At 44.1% G+C, this 26319-nt stretch overlaps 1 protein-coding gene across 7 annotated transcripts in view; it reads left to right on the forward strand.

The window, feature by feature from the left end:
- The window catches only part of Cux1 (cut like homeobox 1), a 325002-nt gene that overhangs the window by 168469 nt on the left and 130214 nt on the right, over positions 1-26319 (forward strand). For all 7 annotated transcript variants that reach the window (XM_087903516.1, XM_087903517.1, XM_087903522.1 and 4 more), the window contains one exon: positions 9125-9203. In XM_087903516.1, the coding sequence (XP_087759642.1) occupies positions 9125-9203 (79 nt within the window). The remainder of the gene's footprint in view (positions 1-9124; positions 9204-26319) is intronic.

The raw sequence follows: 26319 nt of genomic DNA on the forward strand, positions 1-26319 counted from the left end.
TTGATAGATTAATGGGAATGGATGGGTGGATGTCTAAGGTTAGATGGGTTTATAGAGAAGGTATATGAAATGGAATAGACAGATGGATAATTGCATAGATTGAGATTGGCAAAAATGCATGAATCAAACAGAAAAATTGTGTTCTAGTTATTTTCTATTATTGTGATAACCAACCAAGACCAAAAGGAATCTGCAGAAGAAAAGGTTTCATTTTACAGCTTGCAAGTCTATAATAAAGGGAAGCCAGGACAGGAACTCAGAGGAAGGAACCTATAGGCAGGAACCTATAGGCAGAAACTATGAGGAGTGCTACTTGATATCTTGCTCTCTGTGGCTTTTTCAGCCTGAATTACAGAACTCAGGGCCACCTGTCCAGTGTTGGCACCACACACATGGGTTGTGCCCTTCCATATTAATAATAATCAATAATAATCAATAGCATGTCCCACAGTCTTGTCTTCAGGTCAGTCTTACAGAGGTATTTTCTCAATTAAAGTTCCTTCTTTATGGATGATTTTATCTTATGTCATGTTGACAAATTTTTAACCAGCACAGATAGATAGATAGATAGATAGATAGATAGATAGATAGATAGATAGATAGATAGATAGATAATATATAGACAGATATCTGCATAGGTGAAAGTAACACTTTTACTATATAAATTAAAAACATCCCCATCAGTAAAAAGGCTTTATCTTCTGTCAGCTTCTGTACTTAACCCAACTCATGGATATTAAGATAAGAGTACTAGTCCTAAAGATAGTAAGCTTAAGACCTGGTGCCCCTGACTGTAACATTGGTCAAATCAGCTGACTTCTCGGTGCCTCTGCCAATTCAAATGCTGAACACGAGGGCTCAATGGAATACATCTGGATGAGAATTAGAACAGTATTTATAAACCTGACATGGTAGCAGTCCATGATCCCAGCACCAAGAGGGTCAGAAGTCCAAAGACTTCCTCAGCTACCTAGAGAGCTCCAGGCTAGCTTGGGCTATAAGAAACCGTATTGAAAGGGGAAAGGGAACAGTGAGGAGAGAACAGTAAGAAGATAAAGGAAGAAAGGAAACAGTATTTGGGCATAAGAATAAACTGATACTACTTCCCCTACAAGCCTAAAATTAATCCTGGTCACATAGATTTGTTCAAATATGAATATGGTCAAATCAAATTTTAATGACTTGCATGCCTGATTCTCTACATATCTTCTTTTGGAAAAACTACATCTGGATGTTCATTAGGTTTCCCTAGAGTCCAGTAACTCAATGCAACAATTCTATGAATGAGACTGAAACCAAGGATCAAATGGCCAAAAGGTCAGGTTCCCAGAGTGAACTTGAGAGCAGAGATCACTTAGAAACATAAGTGACTGGGGTGTGGCTCAGTGGTAGAGCACCTGCCTAGAATCTCCCAGTGAGAGGCTCAGGTGTTTCTTGTTGGCTATACTCACCCTTCAGTGATCTATATGGTTTTCCTTATACCAGTACCACATTTGGTTAACAGGGTTTGTGGTAATTCATCAACTGGGAAGTATGAGTCTTCCAACTTTTTCCAGTTTCAAGATTTGTCTGATGAGGTCCTTGCATTTCCACACAGATTTCAGGATCAGTCTATCATTTTTGGCAATGAAGCCAGCTGAGATTTTGGAGTGCAGTGTATTGAATCTGTAAATCAGCTTTGTGGCTGTTACTATTGTCATGGTATTAAGTCTTCAATTCAGCAAAGGCCTCCATTTAATTTAGGTTTTTTCTGCAATGTTTTGTTGTTTTCAGAGTAAATTTTATACTTCTTTTTTAAAAAATTCTTTGACAATTTCATATGTTCACAATGTAGTTTTCTTCTTTTTTTCTTTCTTTTTTTTCTTTTTTAAGACATCATCTCACCATGTAGCTCTGACTGACCTTGAACTCAGAGTATACAACTCACAGAGATCCATGTGCCTCTGCTTCCTAGCACTGGAATTAAAGACATGTTATACTATGCCCAGCTTTGCAATGTATCTTGATCATATCTGTCCCAAATCTGCCCCCTTCCACTCTTGCTCAGACCCTCAATACTTTCCTTTCCCTCTGTGATGTCCTCTTTTTTGGACACTGAATCCAGTAAGTGCCATGGTTTTTAGTAGGAGATAAAAGTAAAAGTCTTCTGCTAGTTGGGGATTGTGAACCTCCCCACACTCTGTTTTCATGGTGGGAATGAAGGAAAGAATGAACTAGAGAGTGAGGCTGGCAGTTGGCTCCTCCCACCTCTGCACTGAGCCTGCCCACAGCAGTCTCCCGCCACTGGTGTGATCTGTGGCTTACCTTGCAGTTCTGGTTGAGCTTTAGAAAAACTGCAGGCAGCTAATCCTTCAGCCTCACACAGCTCTTCATCTGCATGCCGAAAATGGAATGTCAGTGGTGACATAAGGGCCCCGAAGACTGCACGGAGAGGACGTTAATTATCAGTTTGATTGTCTGCATTGTTCTTCCTCTGACACTTACCCATACCTCTGCCTGTGGCCTCTCACTCTTAACCCATTCATTCTTTATTGCAACATTTTCTTTTAGATTTTTGCTAAAACACACTTTCCTCATCCAAAAATAGATGAGTTGGACTAGCAAGATGGCTCAGCAGTAGTGGCACTTGCCAGTAAGCCTACTGGCCTGAGCTTTTATCCCCAGAACCCCCATGATGGAGGGAGAGAGCTGACTCCTCAACAATATTCTCTGCCCTCCACATTCAAAATACAAAGGTTTTTTTTGTTTTGTCTTGTTTTCATTTTTTGTTTTGTTTTAAGAGAAAGATTTTTTTTTTTCTCTTGTAGTTCATACTGATTTTCAATTCAACATGTAGACCAGGATGGTCTTGAACTCCTGTTTCTTCTGCTCTCTACCTTACAGGTGCTGGGACAGCAGGGATTGTGCCGCCATGCCCAGGACCATAGCAGACTTGTTTCTGCTACTGATACAAAACACTGTTGTTATAGGTCTTTCATATACGTATCGACTTTTTATCTATACATGTAATTCTTGAGACTTGAGTTGTACTGTCAACTTTGGAATTAAAAAAAAAAAATCTTTGCTCCCTAGTTAAGCCAGCATCACACAGGAATTAACAACCTGATTACTTTGCAAGCATTACATTACTTTTCTTTTGAGCTAACATAGCACATTGTTAAATACAGACAGTCTTCAATACAGACTCAGAATTGTACTGTCAAGTATAGTAAAGCAATAGGTCTGAAGCTTAGTGGGTAGAATGCTTGCCTAGCAAACACAAAGCCCTGGGTTCTGTCACCATCGCTGTACAAACTGAGTGTAGAGGTGCACACTCTGATCTCAGCACTCCTGTAATGGAGGCAGGAGGATCAAAAATCCATTGTCAGCTGATAGCGGTGGTGCACATATTTAATCCCAGCACTCAGGATACAGAGGCAGGTGGATCTCTGTGAGTTTGAGGTTGGCTTGGTCTATAAATTGAGTTCTGGGACAGCCAGGGCTACATAGAGAAACTCTGTCTCCAAAAAGGGGGGAGGGGCAAAAAATACAGTATATTTGTCAGCCTGTCAAATTCAAGACCATTCTGAACTATATTCAGCCCTGACTCAAAATAAGAAGACAAAGGGAATAGATGTCTGGTAGAAGACTTTGGTCATGTTGCTGGAGGTGTGTTGTACGTCTCATTTGTAGAGCGATGCCTAGAGGAGTGGGGGACATTAGTTTTCAGTGTCTGTGGACCGCCAAAGGCTATCATTGCATCGTGTCTCAAAAAACGGGTGCTTATGCTCAGACAGCCCTTTTCATATTAACCAGCTTTGAAATGACTTGAAGACAAATTCCCAAACCATCAATTCTTTCCTGCAAGTGAAATAGTTGCTCACTGAGTATGGGTTTCCATTCTCTGAAAGAATATAGGAGCTGCAGCAAGGATTTTCCTTTTGGGAAACTCCTTGAGCGGGGGTGGGGGTGTGTGTGAGGTGGTGGTGAGTCTGGTCTGTAGCCCTGGCTCTATGGACAGTCTGATCTCCTGTGCTCGTGGGAGTGGCCTTAATTTATAAGTAGATGTGAGCCCAGTTCCAGGGATCAGTAGAAAATTCCGATGAGGCGCCTTCTAGGCTGAATAAAAATTGCTTGGTACTCCCAGGAACAGGGAGTGACTAGGTGTGGCTGGAAGGGGGGCGTGGCAGCAGGTGAGCCCCAAACTGCACAGGAAGCTTTTTTTTTTTTTATAAAGCAGGTGACCAGGGCCTGTGTGGTCTCATGATCCAACCTAGTCTAGTCATCACAGTGATGCCTCTATTTTCCTCCTGTTCATGTTGGTATTATGGGGTGGGAAGAGTAGATAGATTTGCCACCTCAGGCCTATATGTACACAAAGGAGCCATAAGGTATAACCTGGGAACCTGATTCCACACCCTTTCTTTAGACCTCACCCAAAGAGCTGCCTCGCCTGTGTGCCACCGCCTGTGCACATAGTGACAGGCAGATAAGAATGGGATGAGTGTAAGTTTCTTTCTGCCTTCCTCTTTGAATTTAGTCCAGACAAGAAGACCATTCCCTTCATAGACTCCTGCAGGCTTGCTCTTAGAGGGAACAAAGTCAATATCACTTGTTACTTCTCTGTGTTAAGTCACTTGGCTGTGTTAGAGCACTTGCTTGCTCAGCCCTGGTAGGTGACGTTTGTCACCTGTAGCCCCTGGCAGTTCTGATCAGACAGTCAGCCCCAAAGTTCTAGCATTTCCACCCAACTCTGCTCTTCCCTGGAACTCTGCCAACCAGAGGAAGTCTGGACTGAATCTAGAAGAAGTGGACTTGGGCATAGGTAGTCTGCCTTGCCTGGATATGCCTGAGAAGGCTCAGGTGGAAACCTGAAAACAGAAAGTGCTGCAGCCTGCATCACTGGCTACCAGCAGTAGATAAGAACAGCCACCTAGGAAAGATGAGCTAGCGGCTAACGCATATGTCAGGACAGCAACCATAGGGAGAAGGCAGAAGAAAGGGGATCACAAGAAGGCTGTCAGAATTCTCAAAATGTCCTCATTATTCCAGACCATTAGAGAAGACTTACCAGGGAACTGGCAGTCTCAGCTAGAAACTTGGCTTCTCTTAAACCTCATGGGCTGGGGATGTGGCTTGACTGGTAGGTCAAGCATACATGAAATCATGGGTTTGACCCCCAGCACTGAATAAACTGTACATGGAAACACATATCTGTGGAGGCAAGAGGATCAAGAGTTCAAGGTAATCCCCAGCTAAATAGTGAATTCAAGGGTAGCTTGAACTATGTGAGATCTTGTCCTGGAAGGAAAGAAAGAAGGAAAAAACTTAGTATCTACTTACTTCATGGATTACTTAAACCCACTGCCTACCCTTGTCATCTTGGGACTGGGTTTGAACTTGCTGCCTTTGTGGAAAAGTCGAAGAAAGGAGCGCTTAGAACCACACAGACTTGGAATTTGATTCCTGGTGCTGTCAGAGTGGCTTAAACACAGAAATGATTGCCTTCTGGTCCTGAGACTAAAGGACAAGGTGAAAGTCTGAACCGGATTGGTTTCTTTTGAGAACAAGGTAGTGGCAAATGATAATCCTTGGTATGTAGAAGCAGCAGCCCAGCCCCTGTCAGTGATAGTCTCCCTGTGTATGTCTGCTAGAAAAAAAGCATTCCGGCGTTGCACAAACACATGAACAAGGTGTAAGTAACCTAGCAAGGCAATTTCTTTTTATGAAACATGTGGGTCATGAACAAAACCAGGCTGCAAACACATGGGACAGGAAGTTTGCTTAGTTTTTATACTAAAGCGGATGGTGATTCTGTGTCATCTCTTTGGTGATGTTGTCCCCCTCCATTTTACTGTGAATGTGTGTGTGTGTCTCCCCAACCCTCAAGTCACCCCTTGCTATAATGTCCTGTTAGGTTCAGGTGCACAGAGCTGACTTCCAGTTAACTTTATCACCTCAGAACCTGAAGTAAGGCCATATGCATGGCTGTGAGGGACTAGGAGTCATTTTTTGTTTTGTTTTGTTTCTGTTTGTTGACTTTTTGATGTCTTTTGGGGAGGAGTTGTTTTTCAAGACAGGGTTTCTCTGTTTAACAGCCCTGGCTGTCCTGGAACTCACTATATAGACCAGGCTGACCTAAGACTCATAGAGATCCACCTGCCTCTGCCTCCTAAAAGCTGGGATTAAAGGCAGGCACCACCACTGCCTGGCAGGGGTTAGGACTCATAGGTGGTTCCAGACATACAGTTCAGCACACCCCTCTTAGACATGCAAACAATTTCCACAGGGATCTGGAGGGACCAGTATCAGTATTCTTCCTGAATCCTGAGCTTGGTCTGCTGGAGGGGAAGTCACTTCAGTTACCCATAGTAAGAGTACCTGGGAAATGCAGGTACCTCCCTGGCCTGTGCTGTGATGGTTTCTGGAGCCAGTGCGGGGATCAAGGCACAAAGGCAGCTAGATACATAAGAAGTAGTCCATCCTAGGGGCAAGCCAAACATGGTGTTGGATACCTTTCTCAGTTCTTGGAGGTGGAGGCTGGGGGAATCCAGAGTTCAATTTTATTTCTAGCTACATAGTAAGTTCAAAGCTAGCATGGACTACAGGAGATCCTGGGGAGATGGGGAAAGAGGTATTTGCCTTGTAGATTATTTTGGGACAACACCCCCCCACCCATCAAATTACAATTTTTCTTAATGAAGGGAGAATAGAGTCTGAATTTTATTTTACTTTGTTTTTTCAATTTATTTATTTTTCCCCATTCGAAAATTTACGCTTCCTCCACTCCTCCCATTCTCCTCCTGATGCCCCACTCATCCTCCTTCCCCCTCCAGCCTTAAGAGAGGGCAGGGAACCCTGCCCTGTGGGAAGTCCAAGGCCCTCCCCCCTACATCCAGGCCTAGGAAGCTTTGCATCCAAATAGACTAGGGTCCCAAAAAGCCAGTACATGCAGTAAAAACAAGTCCCAGTGCCTTTATCAATGGCTTCTCAGTCAGTCCCCCTTGTCAGCCACATTCAGAGAGTCCGGTTTGATCGCATGTTCCTTCAGTCCCAGTCCAGCTGGATTTGGTGAGCTCCCATTAGAACAGGCGCACTATCTCAGTGGGTGGACCAACCCCTCGCCGTCCAGACTTTCTTGCTCATCTTCTCCCTCCATCTGATCTTCAACTGGACCCTATGTTCATAGCAGCATTATTTGTAATAGCCAGAACCTGGAAACAACCTAGATGCCCCTCAATGGAAGAATGGATAAAGAAATTGTGCAATATATACACATTAGAGTATTACTCAGTAGTAAAAAAATAATGACATCTTGAATTTTGCATGCAAATGGATGGAAATAGAAAACACTATCCTGAGTGAGATAACCCAGACCCAAAAAGACGAATATGGTATGTACTCACTCATTAGTGGATCCTAGCCGTAAATAAAGGACATTAAGCCTATAGTTCGCAAGCCTAGAGAAGCCAAATAACAAGGTGAACTCAAAGAAAAACATATATAGATCCTCCTGGGGGGCTGGAGAGATGGCTCAGTGGTTAAGAGCATTGCCTACTCTTCCAAAGGTTCTGGGTTCAATTCCCAGCAACCACATGGTGGCTCACAACCATCTGTAATGAGGTCTGGTGCCCTCTTCTGGCCTCCAGGCATATGCGTAGGCAGAATATTGTATAAATAAATAAATATTTTTTTTAAAAAAAAAAAAAGATCCTCCTGGAAATTGGAAGCAAACAAGATTGCCGGGCAAAACTTGGGAGCCTAGGGGTGGGGTGAAGGAAGGGGAGAGGGGGAAAGAGAAGGGAGAAAGGAAAGACTGGAGAGAGCTTGGGGGAGTGGGAGGGTGGAGATGGAGGAAGGGTGGATATAGAAGCAGAGAAGACGGTATCTACATTAAGGGAGCCATTTTAGGGTTGGCAAGAAACTTGGCTCTAGAGGGGATCCCAGTTGTCCACGGGGATGTCCCCAGCTAGGTCCTTGGGCAGCAGAGCAGAGGGTACCTGAACTGGCCTTGCCCCACTATCACACTGATGATTATCTCGAATATCACCATAGAATCTTCATCCATCAACGTATGGAGATAGAGACAGAGACCCTCATCAGAGCAACAGATAGAGTCTGAGTTTTAAACAAGTGACTTCAGATGTTGACTTTGAAACACTTGTTAGAAACTGCTGCTGTTTGCCGTGTCACTGCCTGTCCTGTATTAGAACTCCTGAGACCTAGGAGCCTGTGTCCCCCACTCTTCAATGATTCACCTTCCTTTCTCAGATTGCTCTCAGCCCTTAACAGACTGTTGCCTGGCCCAGGCGAGAGGCCCTATAATTAAGACCCATCTTTTGCCTCTTTAATAACACAGGAGAGAGAGTGATCCTAGGTAAGGCCAGGAGGAAACTGTAATTCCAGGTCCTCCTCCTGAGCTGGTACGAATTTAGTGCATGTAAAGGCTTGCTGCCTTAGGAGCAAGAGCTGTCTTTTGGCTTGGCAGCTGTATGACAGGAGGTAAATAGCATAACAAGGCAGTCTGAAACTCCTTGGAACCCCAGTCTACTTGGAGTTTCCTACTTCACCTTCCATGATATGAAGACATTGGCTGAGGAAAATGAGCTTGTCTGGGTCAGTTCATAAGACACAGCACAGACATAGAGCTTCCCCAGTGCCTATGGAAAACATTAGCAGTGTCCTTAACTTACTTTTTTCTATGCCTCATACTGACTCAGCATGCTCCAATTTTCCCCATTGGTCATTTCTCAATGCTTCCACATTGTCCTCTAGAATGAGGACAGAAAGATTTAAATGGTCTTCCAATCCCAGCCTCTTTCTAGGTATGTTCTACTGTGGTATATATCAGGTAAATGCTATCCTCCTCCATATATAGGGGTGGCCTCTTAGATTCTGACCCCACTTGCCCATCCAGTGTCATTGCCAATGAGTTTCATGTGTGTATATTTGTGCTTTCTCTCTAAGACCCTTGCTGACTGCTCCCATGTCCATGACTTGCTATAGCCTTATCCAAGGATCTTAACTTTTGTTCCACAACTAGAACATAAGCAAATATGTGAGGTAGGAGGATTAGGAAGTTCTAGGCTACCTCAGGCTATATAGTAAGACATTTTGAATTATCTCTTGTCTCCTTTCCTTTCAGATTGATGCACTGAGTAAAAGAAGCAAAGAAGCAGAGGCAGCCTTCTTGACTGTGTACAAAAGATTAATTGATGTTCCGGGTAAGTCAGGCCATTGCTAGCCAGTGAGAGCATTGTGTTTGCCTAGTTGTAACTGTTAGTTACTGTTTTTAGTTTTCCTAAGGTGGATGGATCATTCAGGCAGCTTCCCTGGGAAACCAAGGGGTTTGAAGAATGTGAAGTCTTTAGAACCCAGACTTTGGGTAAGCAGGAAGATGCAATGTATATAATCCCAGGCTCATGTCTGATTCCTCTGTAAGCACAGAAGCCCATGCCTGTGGCCATGCAGCAGGATGTTTGTGTCACATGAAAGTACAGTGTTCTGCAGTGGTCTCCCAAGGGCTCCACTCCCCTCCCCTCCAGGGTCACAGAGGATCAGTGACTTCTGGGAAAATATCTTTTCACTTAAAGGTTAAAGCTGACAGCCCCATTCACTGTGACTAAGTATTTGAGTTGCATCTTCTTTTAAAGGCATGCATTCAAGTTGAAGTGCTCCTTGTCAGGGATACCTCAAGGAGGTGCCATCCAAGTCCTTTAGAGCAGTGTGGTAGGTTCCTCATTCCTCAGCTTCCATGAGATTGAGAATCTGTCAGGACAGAAGGACATGATCACATGGGTCCTGGCTCCGCCCTGGAGGAAAAGTCACATAGCTGTCTTCCTCTGCCTACAAGGAAACCAAAGAACCCCCCCTATACACACTGCAGTCACATGTTTGCCCTGTTTGATAATTGTGCAGACATCACCCGTATGAGGCATGCCTTGGCAAACAAAGCAGAGCTTCTCTTTTGTGCCTGTACGAGTGTTGCATCCCTTCTAAGAAGGGCCTGGTCCGTAGCACTGTGGTCACTGACAGCCACCCAGTCAATGCCACCAGAGTTCGCTCTTCTCTCTGGGAACTGAACCAAACAAGGAATTCTCTGTATTGCTTTTCCCTTTGGATCTGTTTTCTTTTTCGTAAAATGGATAGGATGTGGGAATGCTGGAGTGGAGAATACTTTCCTATGTCTCACGTTTTTAATGCCTTAGGTGTTTGTCATGCTCTGAGCTCTAAATTCTGACCTTGGGATTTTCTGTAAGAGTTTGTATGTGAGAATGGGTTTTCTGAAGACTGCCCAAAACCCACAAGGAAGTTTCTGTATTATAATTATTTGGTGCTTAGGGTACACTGCATGCCCTAGTTTGCTTATCTGTTGCTGTAATAAAACAGCAACCAAATCAATTTGTGGTAGGAAAGCATTTATTTGACTTATATGTTCTGATCACATACATCTTTGAGAGGAGTTAGAACAGGGATCTAGAAACAGGAACTAAAACAGAGACCATGGAGAAAAACTGCTTATTGGCTTACTCTCCATGGCTTGCTCGGCCTGCCTTCTTGTACAACCCAGACTTCCTGCTCAGAGATGACACTGCTTACAGTGGACTGGGCACTCCCACATCCATCACTAATCAAGAATTGCCCACAGGAGCAATTCTCCTTCCCATGATTGCTCTAAGTTGCACTGTTCCTCAGGTGCCAGCAGTTTGATGAACACCTCTTACATTTTTTTTCTCTTATTTTACTTTTCATTGTCGCGGATTGAATCCCCCGGGACTTTGTACATGTTAATTAACTTGGTTCTCTTATATATAAGGCTTCTGAGGATGTTTTCTCAAACCATGTGATGTCCACACTGACTCCCAGGATGCAGAATTTATAGGAAAAGTACAGTCATTTCCATATCATTCATTCTCCAAGTGTTCTCTTGGTTCCTCCTGCTCTCTGCTCCTGCCATCACTGCAGGATTCCACAGGGAAGGGTGTTCCAGATGGGAGCTGAGCCTGTCAAGCTGGGGAATTATTCTTTTGTGTTCACAAAAGACTTACTTTCATTTTGATCTCAGCTGCCATTTTCAAGCTAAAACGTATATTCTGTGCAAAGTCATGTTTGTACCAGTATTTTCCCCTAGTGAAGTTTCCCAGATAAGTAAACACTTAACAGATTGTTGGATTCTTTATCTGAAATTATTTTCTACCTTCGTTTCCCACAGAACACAAATATATTGTTTTCTCATTAAAGTTATATTTTATATATAAAGACCTTATATTTTTATAGTTTTCATAGTTATCATATCGGACTGGAGAATTTTATTTTTACGTTTATTTGCTTGTGTACAAATGCACATACATGTGTGCCACAGAGCATGTGTGTCCATCAGAGAACAACTTGTCAGAGTCTGTTCTCCCCTTCTACCATTTGTGTCCTGGTAATCAAACTCGGGCCCACAAGCACCTTTATTCTCTGAGTCATTTCAACGGCCCATGTTTGGTTTTGGAGGCAGAGTTGTACTGTATATCTAAGGGTGGCTTCAGTTTCACTACATAGTCCAGGTTAATCTCTGGCTTACCACAATCCTCCTGTCTTGGTCTCACAATTACTAGAGATAGAGGTGTGTGCTACAACACCAAGCTTGAACTATCAGTAGTTTTCAACCTGTGGGTCATGACTCCTTTGTGGGTAGCATATCAGATCTCCTGCATATCAGATATTTACATTATGATTCATAACAATAACAAAATTACAGTTGTGGAATAGCAATGAAAATAATGTTGTGTTTGGGGGTCACCACAAGATGAGGAACTGTATTAAAGGATCGCAGCATTAAGAAGGTTGATAGGGTGTCTGTCTAGCCTACATGAAGCCCTAGGTTCCATCTGTAGCTACGTAAATCCAGACACTATGGTAAATACATGTAATTCCAGCACTCGGGGTAAAGGAAGATCTGGAATTCAAGCTCATTCTTGGCTACACACCAAGTTCAAGGCCAGCATGGTCTACTGGAGCGCCTGCCTCAAAAAAAAAAAAAATGTTTTTGTACAAACTCAACCCAAACACTTAAATTCCAAGTAGATCACTACCCTCAGCATGCTGTGCACTGACAGGTCTGACAAGTTTCCTAGGAAGCTGGGCTGGGATGCTCCACCTGGGTCATGCAGTCTGGTGATTGCTTAGATGAGGTAATCCTGTGGCTGGGGCTTCCAGGAAAGGCCTGGTCAATAGCGCCTCATTTATTGACAGCCACCCAGCCAGGCAGGGGTCCAGGAGCCTTCATTGTCTGTGGGCTTTAGGCTGCAGTCCAGTAGAGTACAGAAGGACTTGTGGACATATTGAGTTCTACTTAAGAGAGACAGGAACTCATATTAACAAGAAGCTTGGGGAAAACCGACAGGTATGTCAGCTACATGCCCTGTGGCTCAGTGCCAGGAGCCCAGGCAGGGCAGGATTGCCAGCCCCAGGAAGAGCTGGGTCAGGTCCTGAGGTGGCGCCAGCTGCCATGCCGCCTAAAGCTGTATTTGTTGTTTCTTCTTGCTCCTTGTTTGTGGAGTCTACCAGAGGGAAAGTGCCATATGGCCAAGGTTTATTCTCTTGCTCTTTGCCCACCAACAGGCATACAGAAAGTATGAGCCAGGCAGGTTATAGAACCTCCAGGGACCCCAAACCATTTTTAGCAGCAGTCACCAAAGAGACAGCTTCATCTCTATCTAGCTCTCATTCCCAGGTGCATGCCTGCTGTCTCCTGAACTGTCCATTGGGATGGCTAATGCCCCCTGTTCCCACCCAAGGGACACTGTCCTCTTCCTGGACCCTGCTTCTTTTGGGTAGTACTTCCTCTTACCCATATGCTCACCCAAGGACCATGTAGTCAGCCTGTCCTCCTAGCCTGTAGGATGTCTCTGTCCCAATTCCTGCCACTCTTCTTTACATTGCAGGTGCCCCAAGCACAGCTCAGTTCACCTCTTCCTAGACCTGCAGATTAATTTATATGAGGACCCAGAATCCTAAAATGTTCAACCTTATCCTGACACATTTTGCTCTGACCTAACAGTCTAGGTCTGTGTAGTTTAAGTAGAGAATTCACCATCTTCCTACCTCAGCCTCCCAAATGCTAAGATCATAACATGTATTGCCATACTCAACTTCCTGTCATTCCCCTCCCTTTTGAGACAGGGTCTGATGTAGCTCAGAGCTACCCTCAAACTTGATATGTAGCTGAGGATAACTTTAAACTTCTGATCCTCCTGCCTCCCCAACCTGAGTACTGGAATTAAAGGTATGTACCACCCTTTGACTCCAGAGTCTCATGCATGCTAGACAAGCAGTCTACCAATTGAACTACAGCCCAGCCATCTCACTGCTATTGTAACTATGGCTGTATGCTGCATAACAATGTTTTAGTCAACAAGGGAATGCATATACAATAACAGTGGTATTATAAGACTGTCACCTAGTGATTTCCTCCCTGTTTTGGCTTCTGTAATATTTCTTCAGAAATGACAGAATCCAGTAACACATTTCTCGCAATTTATCCTCATAGATGCCTGACTGTACTTGCTAACTGGGTTCTTTTGGAAGGGACACTCAAACAACATGGCCCTATTCCTAATCATTTCCCAGGCATCTACCCCAGTGTCTACCATGTAGTAGAAATTTGGTAAATATTTAGCCAGTGGATGTACAAGTGGATGTATCAAATCATTTCTTCAAAGTGCTTTCTGAAGTCAGATGGGTGGTGCTATAATCCCAGCACTAGGGTTGTGGAAGCAGGATGCTCAGAGTTTAAGGTTATCCTCACCTCTGTAAGAGTTTCACTGTAGGGCAATATGAATGACATGAAATTGTGCGGGGCAAACTAAACACAGTATGTACTCAAGGTTTCCCTGGTCTGTAGCTTTCTTCAATCAAATTTATACCTTGCTCCTGTGGTTGACACCACCCATGGGAATGAACTCCCTAGAGTATCTAAAGTATCAGACAGCATCTACTGCTCCAGAACAGATTGTCTTGTCACTGCCATGGAGAGGTTTAATAGCTCGCTGAATTTTCATTTAGCTTTTATGTCAGTCTATAAAGATTTTCATGGCTGCAAAGATATTGACACAGCCCTTCCATTTGGGGTCCAGCACATATGCTTGGCAAGTTTTCCATCCTGTGGCTTTAATGCCTAGCACATGCATTTGATTGAACAGCTGTCCTGCCTGCATCCCAGCCGGAATCTCCTTATACCCTGCCTATTCACCTGCCCCTGACCTCTAGCCACTTTGTGGACTAGGAGTGAAGGAGAAAGACTCTGCCAGCTTTGACTTCTTTCATCCCTCATGCCCACCCCCCTTCCCCAACAAAGCAGAGTGTGGTGTTGCACACCTGTAATCCCAGCACTTAGAAGGGTCAAGAATTCATAAATAAACCAGACCCTGCATCTATTCATCAGTTAAGAGAGAGTAGTATTGCTCTTGCAGGACCTGAGTTTCTAGTGCCCACATTAAGTGGCTCACAACTGTCTGTAACTTCAGCTCCAGGGATCAGATCGCTTTTTGGCTTCCACAGGTGCATGTGCGTGCACGCACACGCACACACACACAAATAATAATTCTAAAGAGACCTTGTCTTATTTAGGGTTTCTATTGCTACAGCGAAACACCATGACCAAAAACACATTGTGGAGGAACAGGTTTATTCAGTTTAAACTTCTACATTGCCGTTATCACCAAAGGGGGTCAGAACAGGACCTCAGACAGGGGAGGAACTGATGCAGAGGCCATGGACGAGTGCTGCTTACTGACTTGTTTTACATGGTTTGCTCAGCCTGCTTTCGTACCATCAGCCCAGGGATGACCCACCCACAATGGACTGGGCCCTCTCCCATCAACCACTAATTAAGAAAATGCCCTACAGCTGGATCTTATGGAGACATTTTTCCCAATTGGGGTTCCTTCCTCTCTGATGATGCTAGCTTGTGTCAAATTGACATAAGACCAGCCAGCACAGATCCTGTCTCCCAAAAAACAAAAACAACTATCAAAAATCCCAGCATGTTTAAGATACTGAATAGACCTTTATTGCAAAACAACCTTGAGTTATTATTGGTTATTATCCCAGCAGTTAAAATAATAATGGCCTAATATTTCCTTAGTGACAGAGAGATTTTTTAAAATTTTTTTCTCTTATGATCTACCTGCCTCTGCCTTCCCAGTGCTAGGATTAAAAGCATGAACCACTGGGTCCAGCTCAGGTATGGTTTGCTTGAGTTGGGTTTTCACTCTGTCACTCAGACCCTCCTGGAATCTCTAATTCTCCAGTCTCCGCCTCTCTGGTGCTGGGATTATAGATGTGTGCTACCAACACACTTAAGAACTCAAAGCCTTAGACTTCCATAAGAAGGTGTTTTACTCAGTCACATCTGTGGCTCCAGTTTAATTTTTTAGTAATTCATTAGTTATTTTATAATTTTTTATAATGTGCGTGTGCTTGCATGTTTGTGTCATATCAATATATGGAAATTAGAACCTTTAGAAGGTGATTTTCTCTTTCCATTATGTGAGTCCTGGGGATCAAACTTGCATCATCAGGCTTATCAGCAAATACATTTACCTGCTGAACTGTTATCCTTGTCCCCATTCATTTATTTTTTTGAAACAGGGTTTAATGTGGCCCAGGATAGCCTAACACTTGGTGTGCAACCAGCACTGGCCTTACATGTCTGATACTCCAGCCTCAGCTAGTGCTAAAATTCTGAGCATGCCTCACCATGCTTGGCTAATTTTTTTTTTTAATTCCACGCACTTCTCATTGAGATTTATATCCATTCTCTAACAATTCACCTCATGAGTACAAGTGTCATGACCATTTGCCAACTTTGTGACCTGATATGATTCCCGCAGTGAGGCTTCCCTCTGCATCGGTTTTCCTATTCTTGAGGCTGTCATCTCTCTGTATTTGGGTCCATGACTGTGGACAAGGGCAGAGTTTCAGATGGTTTCTTGATGCCAACAACTTTCCAGTGCACAAAGCACAGTCTAAGACATGCTGTTCAAGACATTTCAATTCTGCTAGCACCTCCTGGCAGTTTATTACATCAAGAAGCCTGGACGAAGAACACCAAAAGACTCAATTCCTTTCCTTCACCCCACTCCCCCAACACCGCACACACCCTTTGATCAGTAGAAAAAATGTCACAATTACAATTTGAGTAAAACAGCTTGTATCTCTAGCTGACGATACAAGAACTAAATGTCTCTGCTTTTAAAGGGTGACCCTCTCTCATAGCTAGAATATTATAGAATGGCCTCCCTTTGAAGGCTCTGCATGGCAGGAATTTTCCTGTTGGTATGCATAATCTGCCAGTCATTAACCTTGAGTGGGTGACTTTCTTCAGATTTTCATTCTGTAATAATGTATTTGTTTGCATGGTTAGAAGGGGGCAACACATAAATCAGCAGAACAATCACTTGCAGTCTAACTTTCTCAGTTGTTGTGCTGTCTAGTTTATGTCAGCTTGACATGAGCTAGAATCATCAGGGGAGGGAGTCTCAGCTGAGAAAATGCCTTCTTAAAGTTGAGCTGTAGGCAAGCCTGTAAAGCATTTTCTTGAGATGGGGGTGGGTCTGGGCCATTGTGTGTGGAGCTATCTCCCTGGGTTCTCTAAGAAAGCAAGCTGAGGAGTCATGGAGAACAAGCCAGTAAACAGCAAACTTCCATGACTGCTGCAATAGCTCCTGCCTCCAAGATCCTGCTCTGTTTGAGTTCCTGTCCTGAGTTCCTTCATTGATTAACAGTGATGTGGGCATATAAACCAAATAAACCCTTTCCTCCCAAGTTGCTTTGATCATAGTGTTTCATTCCAGCCAAAGTGACCCTGACTAAGCGTTACCCTTACCAGTGCATCACAGCTAAGAGCACAGTTAGCTGCCTACTTGTAAAGTACTCATAAAACTAAAACATGATTGGATGTCTGCTCTGGAAAGTTCTTGATGCAGTAGTTTTGGGGAGGTGTGTGTGTTGAGATAAAATCTGAAAGAGTAAGGCTGTCCTCATACTCACTACATGGCCCAGGCTGTCCTGGAACTCTGAATCCTTCCCAATCCTTCCAAGCACTGGGTTTATAGACCTGTGTTTCCACACCTGGTTATCAGTTTTGTGATAGTAGTGTGTGCCTTTAATCCCAGCACTTGGAAGGCAAAGACACATTACCAGCCCCGAAAAATATTCATCACCTCATGAATCAGGACTCCAGTCCACATTATAAGAACTGCCTCGATTTCTTTGATTGCCCTAGGAAACGGGCCTGTAGTTTTGGAAAGCACATGTGTGGTAGTTGCTTTTCTTATTGCTGTGACAAAAGCAGCTTAAGGGAGAAGGGGTTTGTTTTGGCTCACAGTTTTAGGACATACATCAAGAGGAGAAATGCAGCAGGAGCACAAGGCGCTGGTCATATTCCATCCGCAGTCAGGAAGCCAAGAGTTGAATGCTGGTTCTCAGCTCATTTTTCCTTTCCTTCAGTCCAGGACCCCAACCAGAAAATAAGTCTTTACTCTTCAATTAAATCTTTCTGCAAACACCTTCATAGTCAAATCCAGAGATGTATTTTCATGGTGATTCTAAATCTAGTTAAATTATTGACAGTGAAAATTAACCATCACAATATGACATGGGTTTTCTGAAGTGATAAGTGAGATCTTCCTAGAAAGAGCTCATTTGTGGGTCATTCTATTCCCAGAACTTTATACAAAGTTGGCAGAAATGGTACACAACCTTTTGCTGTTGTTGTTTGAGACAAGGTCTCAGTAGCCCCAGGTTGACCTCAAACTCATATAGCTGGGGCTGGAAAGATGGCTCAGAGGTTAAGACTGCTCTTCCAGAGGTCCTGAGTTCAATTCCCAGCAACCACATGGTGGCTCACAACCATCTGTAATGAGATCTGGTGCCCTCTTCTGGCCTACAGGCATACATGCAGAGGAACCCTGTATACATAATAAATAAATAAATCTTTAAAAAAAATACTCATATAGCTATTGATGACCTTGAACTCCTGTTCCCTCAACCTCTACCTCCTAAGTGCTGGGATTACAGGTGTGCACCATCATGCCCCATTTATGTGGTGCTAGACTGGGGATTGAATCCAGAGCACCAAGTGTATTAGGCAAATACACTATAAACAGAGCTATAGCCTCAGCTTGAGGTCTGCTTTTTAATGTCCCTCCACAGGGGTGAAATGGCCAGCTAGTCCTTTGTTTTGTTACTTTCTGGTGAGGACATGTCACAGACAAAATTAGAAACTTTCTTTCCATTCTTCCTTCTTCTCTGTTGGCCATAATGACTCCTAAGGAAAGCTGACAGGGTCTGATGTGTCAAATAGAAGTGCCTCTTGGTTTTCCAACCACCATGTCATTGGTGTGCTAGCCTTCAAGGCTGGAAAAATATGGTTGCCTCTAGTCCATTTCCAGAAAGATAGTCTAGCTCAGGTATTCCAGGTCTCCTGATGTTGGCAAACTAGGACCAATGCCCCTGACTCTTGCAGAGTGACTATAGTGGCCTGAGACCTACAAGATCTCCCTTACAGGTGTCTTGTCTGTCCTCCTGGGACATTTTGAGTCATATTACTAAGAAACAACCTCTGAGGCACCAAACCAAGACAAAAAGGGAACAGGGACATCTGAGGAGCAGTGTAGCTTGGGTTACAGGCAGGCACTCAGCTGCCTGTAACTCCTTGGCCTGGAGCTGGTCCTAAAACTGCTTCAAGATATAAGAAGCAAAGAGGCAATTGGGCTTCACACTGGAGGAATTAGAAACCAAACAGGAGACAACTTTTTTTTCCACCCTCCATCAATCAACTACAAACTCTTAGTTTTTATTTTTAGATAGTCTTACAGCGTCCATGCTGACCTCTGCATCACTGTCTACCAAGGATACCCCCCTGCTCTGGCTTCCACCTTCTGAGTTCTGGGATTGCAGGTGCACGCCACCATATCCTGTTTATGTGTGGTTGAGTGAATTGTGGAGCCCAGGACTTCATGCATGCTAGGCAAGGGGTCTCCCAATGGAACCATATCCCCAACACCCAGCTATAAACACTTTCAAAAAGTGAAAGTTACAAGGTAGATGCCTATGTCCGTGCCGGAAGCTTTGGCATGCTATCCTCATTCTTGATCCTGCCTACCCCAAACCCTTGGCTGTACTGGTGCTTTGAGAATTGAACTGATCCAGGGAATCCTTGATGTGCTTGCACACAGGGGTGTCTGGCCTGGTCCCATCTATTTCTCCCCATCCCTCCACCCCCAGCCCGGCCATGACTGGAGTGGTCCTGGCATGCTGGGTATCTAGACAGCTTTTCATCGGTTGCTCATCAGCATGCTAATTGTCATATAACTAATTATGCCTTGAATTCCAGTTGATTTTCTTAATGAGACAGCTGGGTTAATTATGTAATCGTATGATTACATTAGTCCAGAGTGTCCTGGCAAAAAGTAGAGTCTGCCTCTATGTGATGTCATCGCTGGGACGGTGCTCACAAGGAACACATTCATCCTGGTACTGGTGGCAGGGGACAGCCCTGTGCTGCCTGTAGAACTGTCTGTGCAAACATGAGCCCTGGGTTTAAAATAGGCTTCTAAGCCCTCACAGTATGGGAAAGATCTGTTTGCCGCAAGCCCAACTACCTCCAAATCTTCCCTGGCATAAACAGTCCTAGCCAGATCTGAAGCAGACTTGTCATCTTAGCAGCTTCAGTGAAGCCTATCATTGTGCCCTCCGTAATTCTGGGACCTCTTAGTTTGACACTACTTCACTTTATTGGAGCATGCCAGCTTCTTGGGTAGTAATCAGAGACTCCCAAATAAAATGTTTATATTAAAGTCCTGGAGGGCCAGGGCGAGTGGCTTGACCAGATAAATGGCCCCAGCATTGTCTTGCATTATGGCACCATCTCCACAGAAACATGTTCCTGGGGTCCACGCTTTTAAGTGGCCACTCCACCTGATTACACTGGCGTCCTGGTTCTTCCTCTGCCAGGATTTCCTTCTCAGCACAAACCAGGTAACTGCTGAAACTCAGCATTGGTCTTCTTGCAGATGTCGTCTAGGATTCTCGTCTTTCCTCACACCTAATAAGCGCACCCCCAGAAGTTGACCCTCACTTGAGTCCCTCCTATCACCCCTGCCACCACCTCCCTCATCCATAGTCCAGTGATCCCTTACTCCCTGGGCTCACCCTGCCTACTGCATCCTGCTGGCCACTCTTGGCCCCGTAGCCACACCCATCCGAACAAAGCACTGGCCAGAGATCTTAATGTATCTTCAGATTGACCTGAGAGACTCACTTTATAGCTGAGGATGACCTTGAATTTCTGATCTTCCTGCCTCTGCCTCCTGAGTACAGGTATGTGGCTCCAGGCCTGGTTTGTGTGGGATCAAACCCAGAACTTCATGTGTACTAGGCAGGTACTCTACCAACTGAGAGCTATCTTGTTTTTTAAGGCAGGGTCTCGGTCTCTCTCTCTCTCTCTCTCTCTCTCTCTCTCTCTCTCTCTCTCTCTCTCTCTCTCTCTCTGGGATTTGGGGTTCTCCAAGTAGGCTAAGGTGACTGACCAGCAAGCCCCCAAGGGTGCTTCTGTCTCCATTGGCAACCAGACCTGGGATTGCCATGGGCTGGGAATCAGAACTCAGGTCCTCGTGCTTGTATGGCAGGCACTTTACCCACTGAGCTGTCTTCCCAATTTGGCATTTTTTAAACAATTTGTCATCATATTGACCAGTCTGGCCTCGAGCTTACATAGATCTGTCTATCTGTGCCTTCCAGACTGCTGGAATTACAGGCATGAGCCACCACATCTGGCTTTGTAAGGAATGATTCGCTCCATCCAAAATACCAAAATTATTGGCATGATGTTAATCGTAGTATATTTATTATCTTTTATTTTTTTAAAGACAGAGTTACTATATATCTCTTGTTGGCCTAGAACTCCTTATATAGGCTAGCCTCAAATTCATTCATAGACTCCACCTGCCTCTGACTGTCAGTGTTGGCACTAAAGGCGTATTCTGCCATTTTAAGATCTGTAGGATGGGCCAATCGTGGTGGTGCATGCCTCAAATCCCAGCAGTCCAGGAAGCACAGGCAGGCAGGTCTCTGTGCAGTTGAGACCAGCCTGATCTACATACTGATTTCCATGCCAGCCAGGTCTGTAGTGAAACCCTGATGAGAGAGAGAGAGAGAGAGGGGGGGGGGGGATCCATTCTTTCATTCATTTTCTGATCTTGGGATTTGTAAATTCAGTTATTTTCTAGATCAGTCTGGCCGGAAGCTAATCAATTTCAATGATTTTTTTTTCTTTAAGAACCTGCTTTTGTTTGTATTGATTTTTTTTTCCTTTTTGCCTTTTCAGTTTTATTGCTCCCCAATCTCCTTTGCTCACTTCTGCTTACTTTGTGTTTGATTTGCTCCTTTTTTATGTTCTTAAGTGGAGGTCCAGGTCATGTTTTACTCCATTGTGGCCAGAGAATGTACTTTGGATGATATTTGTTCTTTTGAATTTATCAAGGCTTGTTTGCAGCTCTGCTTGTTATTGATGGATGTTCCTCGTACATATGAAAGGAACACTTGTTGTGCAGCTGTGTGGGGCTACCAGAGTGCTTGGTAGTCTGTGTTTTTCCGCTTTTGCATCCATACTGACTGTTTGCTGGGTTTCTCAGTGGAAGAGCATCTGCATAGAGTCCCAGCCATAAAAGAGCTGTGGGAATGTCTCAGTTGTAGAGCCCTAGCCTTGCATTCTCAAGGCTCTGAGTTCCTTCCCCAGCACCATGGGAGGAAATTATACCTGTTTATGTTATTAATAAGTGTGAATGGAGATTTGAAATTTGTGCCCATGATTATTGATTTTTCTTTTTCTCCTGTCCTGTCAGTTTTTGATTACTGTATTTGGGGATGTGTGCCTCTAGTCCTTTAGGCAAGCCTTTGAGAGCTAGGTGTTAGTCTTGTTTATCATGTGTCCCCTCAGCACCCAGAACCGCCCTGGTATCTTTATCATTAACGTTATCGGTTACTTTGGTGGTGGTAGATGATTCTAGTCATGCCTAGCACCGAACTCCTCACTCCTCTTGTGTCTCTATTAAGGCAACTACTCAAGTATCTCTGTCTCCTCTTACTAAACAATGCCCCTCTTTTCCATTTATATGGAACCCATCTTCCACTCATCCGTGAGTGTGACTGGATTTTTTTGTTTTGCTTTGTTTTGTTTTGTTTTCTTGATATTTGATGTACCTGGGCTACCTCTCCAGAGAGGCTGGTTCTTGCTGACTTGGCTCAGTGTCCCTTGCAGTGCCCATCCCTGGCCTTTCCCAGATCATGTAGCCACTTAGGAAACCCTTGTTAAATTAGTACATGAAGAGACAGTATAATTGAGGTGGCTGCTGGCTCAGGAAATAGCATTCTTAATTATCATTTTGCATACCTGTTGGCCTGGCCAGCTTCCCTTCCCATCCCTGTCCCTGGGGGAGATGCCAGTGCCTGACACATCACAGCTTGCCCTCCCCCAGCTTCTGCAAGGATGACTAGAATTAATGAGATAATGTTACCGCGCTTCGCAAAATGTGCTGAATAAATCCAGGTGATAGGGTTGTTTGTTATATAATTATGCTGTTTAAGTCCTGAGTTGCATAACGAACTGCACACTACATCTGAGCATGCTTCAGGAATTAACTTATCAGATTTTTTTGAGTTTGTCTTGGTGGGTGGATGGGGATAGTGGCAAAGCATGTTGGGTTGGAGACTGGGCAGGTGGCTTACAGAACTTTGCATGTTATTCTTCTGTCAATGGGTGTGTTCTTTCTCCTCCCTCAGACAATTCCGTAATTGAACTGCTGAAATCAGAGGCTTCTGACGTACAGCCTGAGAGCTAACAATGCTTGTATGGAGTTTAAATGGCATTGGAAATCTTTAACGAGACAGAAAGCTATGATTTCCCCAGCTTAACATGCAGGTCGGGGTTTGGCCTGCTGAAGTTCATTGTTTCAGTCTCCAGCTCAAACATGCTAGGGCTATTATACCATCATGTGGTAATTAGCCGTTCCTTTAATATACATAATAAAAATTAAGCCTAAGAGGTACTTTACCAATGGCTTTTACATATCCCAAAACAATATTTCAATGCTGTGGGCCTTTAGTCATCATAAAGTTGGGAGTCTAATGCATCACACTGTTTGAACATTGAGTTCCTTTTCCATTCTGTAGCCAGTTTTGCTACTTTTACATTAACTTTAATACTGTTAAGTATAGATGCCACGATGAATAATTACAAGAGTGCCAGAACTTCCATTTACAGCGGGACATGTTGAGAATTTGTCCAAAGTCTTTGTTGGTTACTATTTGCTTCATAACATGTGTGTTCTCTTCGTATGTTACTGGATACCTGTTGAATGGCAAGATGAAAGCTATTTTTTTTTTTAATCAGAGATAGACACACTGGATCCTGGCCTTTAAATAGGAATGGCCCAGAGGAGCCCAAGGACATAGCTCAGTCAGTGCAGTACAGTGCTTGACAAACATGAGAATCCAAGTTCCATCCCCAGTACCCATGTAAAAGCTCCTGTGAGTTTGTACTCCCCAGAGCTGGGGAGGTGGAAACTGGTGGGTTTCTGGGACTTGCTGGCCAGCCAACCTAGCCTACGAAGGAAGGGAGGGAGGGAGGGAGGGAGGGAGGGAGGGAGGGAGGGAGGGAGGGAGGGAGGGAGGGAGGGAGGGAGGGAGGGAGGGAGGGAGGGAGGGAGGAAGGAAGGAAGGAAGGAAGGAAGGAAGGAAAATAAAGATCAAATTGACCCAGGCCAAATGAAAGACACTGCCTCAACAAAAGAGAAAGATTGAGGAAGATACCTTGTCCACATGTCCACATACACACGTATATAAAATGCGAGCTTAGTTCTTGAAAAGTCAAATTGGTACTATCAGTTGTGCTAGAAACATCGGTGAACATTTATGGAGTTTTTTCCAAGTACAGCACCTTCCCCTCTCCATCCCTGACGTGGATCAAGTTCTAGTTGTCTTTCTACATAAAGGAGGCTGTGGGCATATCACTCATTTCTCTCAAGGCAGTTTCCCAGCCTGAAGACATGGAGGCCAAAGAGGAATCCAGGTTTCCTGGGAAGATACTGCAATCAAAAAAAAAAAAAAAAAAACAAACCTGAGCTGCTCTGGGGATTCCATTTTTCTTGTTATTGCCACTCCTGCTTAGAAGAACTATGTTCCCAAAATAGCTCTAGCAATCTAAAATAACATAAATATTTTAATGCTGATTGAAATAATAATGAAAAGTCATGAATGAGAAAGGGAGACAGGCAGGGACTGTGTATATAGGCCACATAAGTGCCCAGTAGGCCTCAGATTCAGATGATGTACAGTGTTGGTATTAAGCCCCAGTGCAGGGCTCCCTAGGGGCTGCAGACTCTAACTCCACACATCCTAATGACACGTGGAGTAAACTCTGTGAACACATAGACATCTCAGAGAATGCCAGGCTCTGGTGAAACAGCATTCACAGAGCCATGGTGGGCCAGCCCCTGCTTCCAGGAACCAAGGGTGGTCTGAAAAATTAATGACTCTGGCATTGGAAAATTAAGTGAGCTCTTGAATATATACCCTCACTGATCTGCCATGTGTGGTGTTTAGCATTCCTTGAGAGGAGACTAAATCTCCATAACCATCCCCAGGCGAGGCTGGCGCCCCTGCCAGAAATAGATTCAGTAATCTTTCTAAGCCTTGTGACTTGGGTATTCTTCTACTCTCAGAATTCCAAAGGGTGTGTTCCCCTGGTGGGTTGTAATTGCCTCCTAGACAGAAGGAAAATGAAGATCAAATTGACCCAAGGCATTTAATGTCTGTCCGTCTTCTGCTGAGAATTCGTGGGAAAGCCAGAGGCCAAAACCCAGTCCTATAAATTGCATGTCTGATTTTTCCAACTGTAGACTATAATCTAATACTGAGTAAATCTGATGGCAGATATCATTCTTTTTGGAGGAGGAGGGCCAGTTTTTCTAAGTGTGAGTGAATGAACATCCATGTTGAAGCCAGAGGTCAGCTTCAGGTATTGTTCCTCAGGAGCCCGTGTCTCCCGCTGACCTGGTGTTCAGAAGTTCTGCAAGCATCGCTGGCAGTGAGCTAGAGAGGTCCATCTGTCTCCACCCCACTATTAGGATTACTAATGCCACACTTGACTTTTTATGTGGGTGCTGGGAACTCAGACTCAGGTCCTTATGCTTGTACACCAAGCTTTTTACAGACTGAGCCATCTCCCCAGCCCCAGTGTGTTCTTTTGTTCACAAGGTATTACAAGACAGGCCCAGATGCTCTTCTGCTCTATGTACTCTAATGGGAATTGGTGGCTTCCTAGCTGGCTGGCCACATGCCTGTCACAGGGGTAATGCTGAGTCACCCCCAGTTGTGTTTTTATAGGGGTCTCCAGTCTTAGAACCATCAGCTGCACACCACTGACTGTTCTTAACACCCATCATCAGTAAAGGAGGATGACAATTTAAATAATTATTATTATTATTATTTAAAAAGACCATGTCTTGCTGTAGATGTAATTTAGGGGATAGAGCACACACGAATTTCAACATGCACAAAGCACTGGATCAGATATCCAGCAGCACATGATATAACCGTGGTGTTACATGCCTCTAATGATAGAATTTGAGAAATGAAATCAGGGATCTGAAGTTCAAGGCCAGCATGGTATATATAAACCTCTGCCTCAAAAAGTAAAATAAAATAAAGGGTAATGTCCTTACAGAGACCCAAGAGTTTTCATGTATAGAATAGTGATCACCTGGAGTCAGCCAGCTTAGGTCAGCTTTACCTGGGTCTACCAGCCAATCAGGTGAACTCGGACCAGCCTTCCTCTGTACTGAATTTCAGTGCTACTTCTATACTATGTCATTGTGAGACTCTTGCAAGGGAATGTGCTGTCTGTACAAGTGTTATATGGCGTTTAATTCCAAGTTCATGAACTTCCTAGACACATTTAAACAGAGACACTGTTCCATGGAGTAGTATCATCCAGAGAAGGCTCTGCAGTAAGATAGACTTCCCTGGAGCCCCTTCCTCCCACTCAGTACACCCATGGCTCTCTTTTCACTGACCAATGGATGAAAATTTTTAGAGAACTGCACAAGAGTTAGCAAATACCATGAGTCCTGTCATCACCACATTTTTGCATATTAAGGATCTTGTATTGAGTTCTTTCTTTATCAAACTACCTAGCAGAAGGAAGAATTAAGGCCCCAAGAGAGTCTCCAGGAGGTGAGTTCTGGCCTAGAACTACCAGTAAGGGACTGGTGTGGCTCAGAAGTACAA

The sequence above is a fragment of the Myodes glareolus genome, chromosome 2 (assembly GCF_982192425.1).
Source record: "Myodes glareolus chromosome 2, mMyoGla1.1, whole genome shotgun sequence".
NCBI lineage: Eukaryota > Metazoa > Chordata > Mammalia > Rodentia > Cricetidae > Myodes > Myodes glareolus.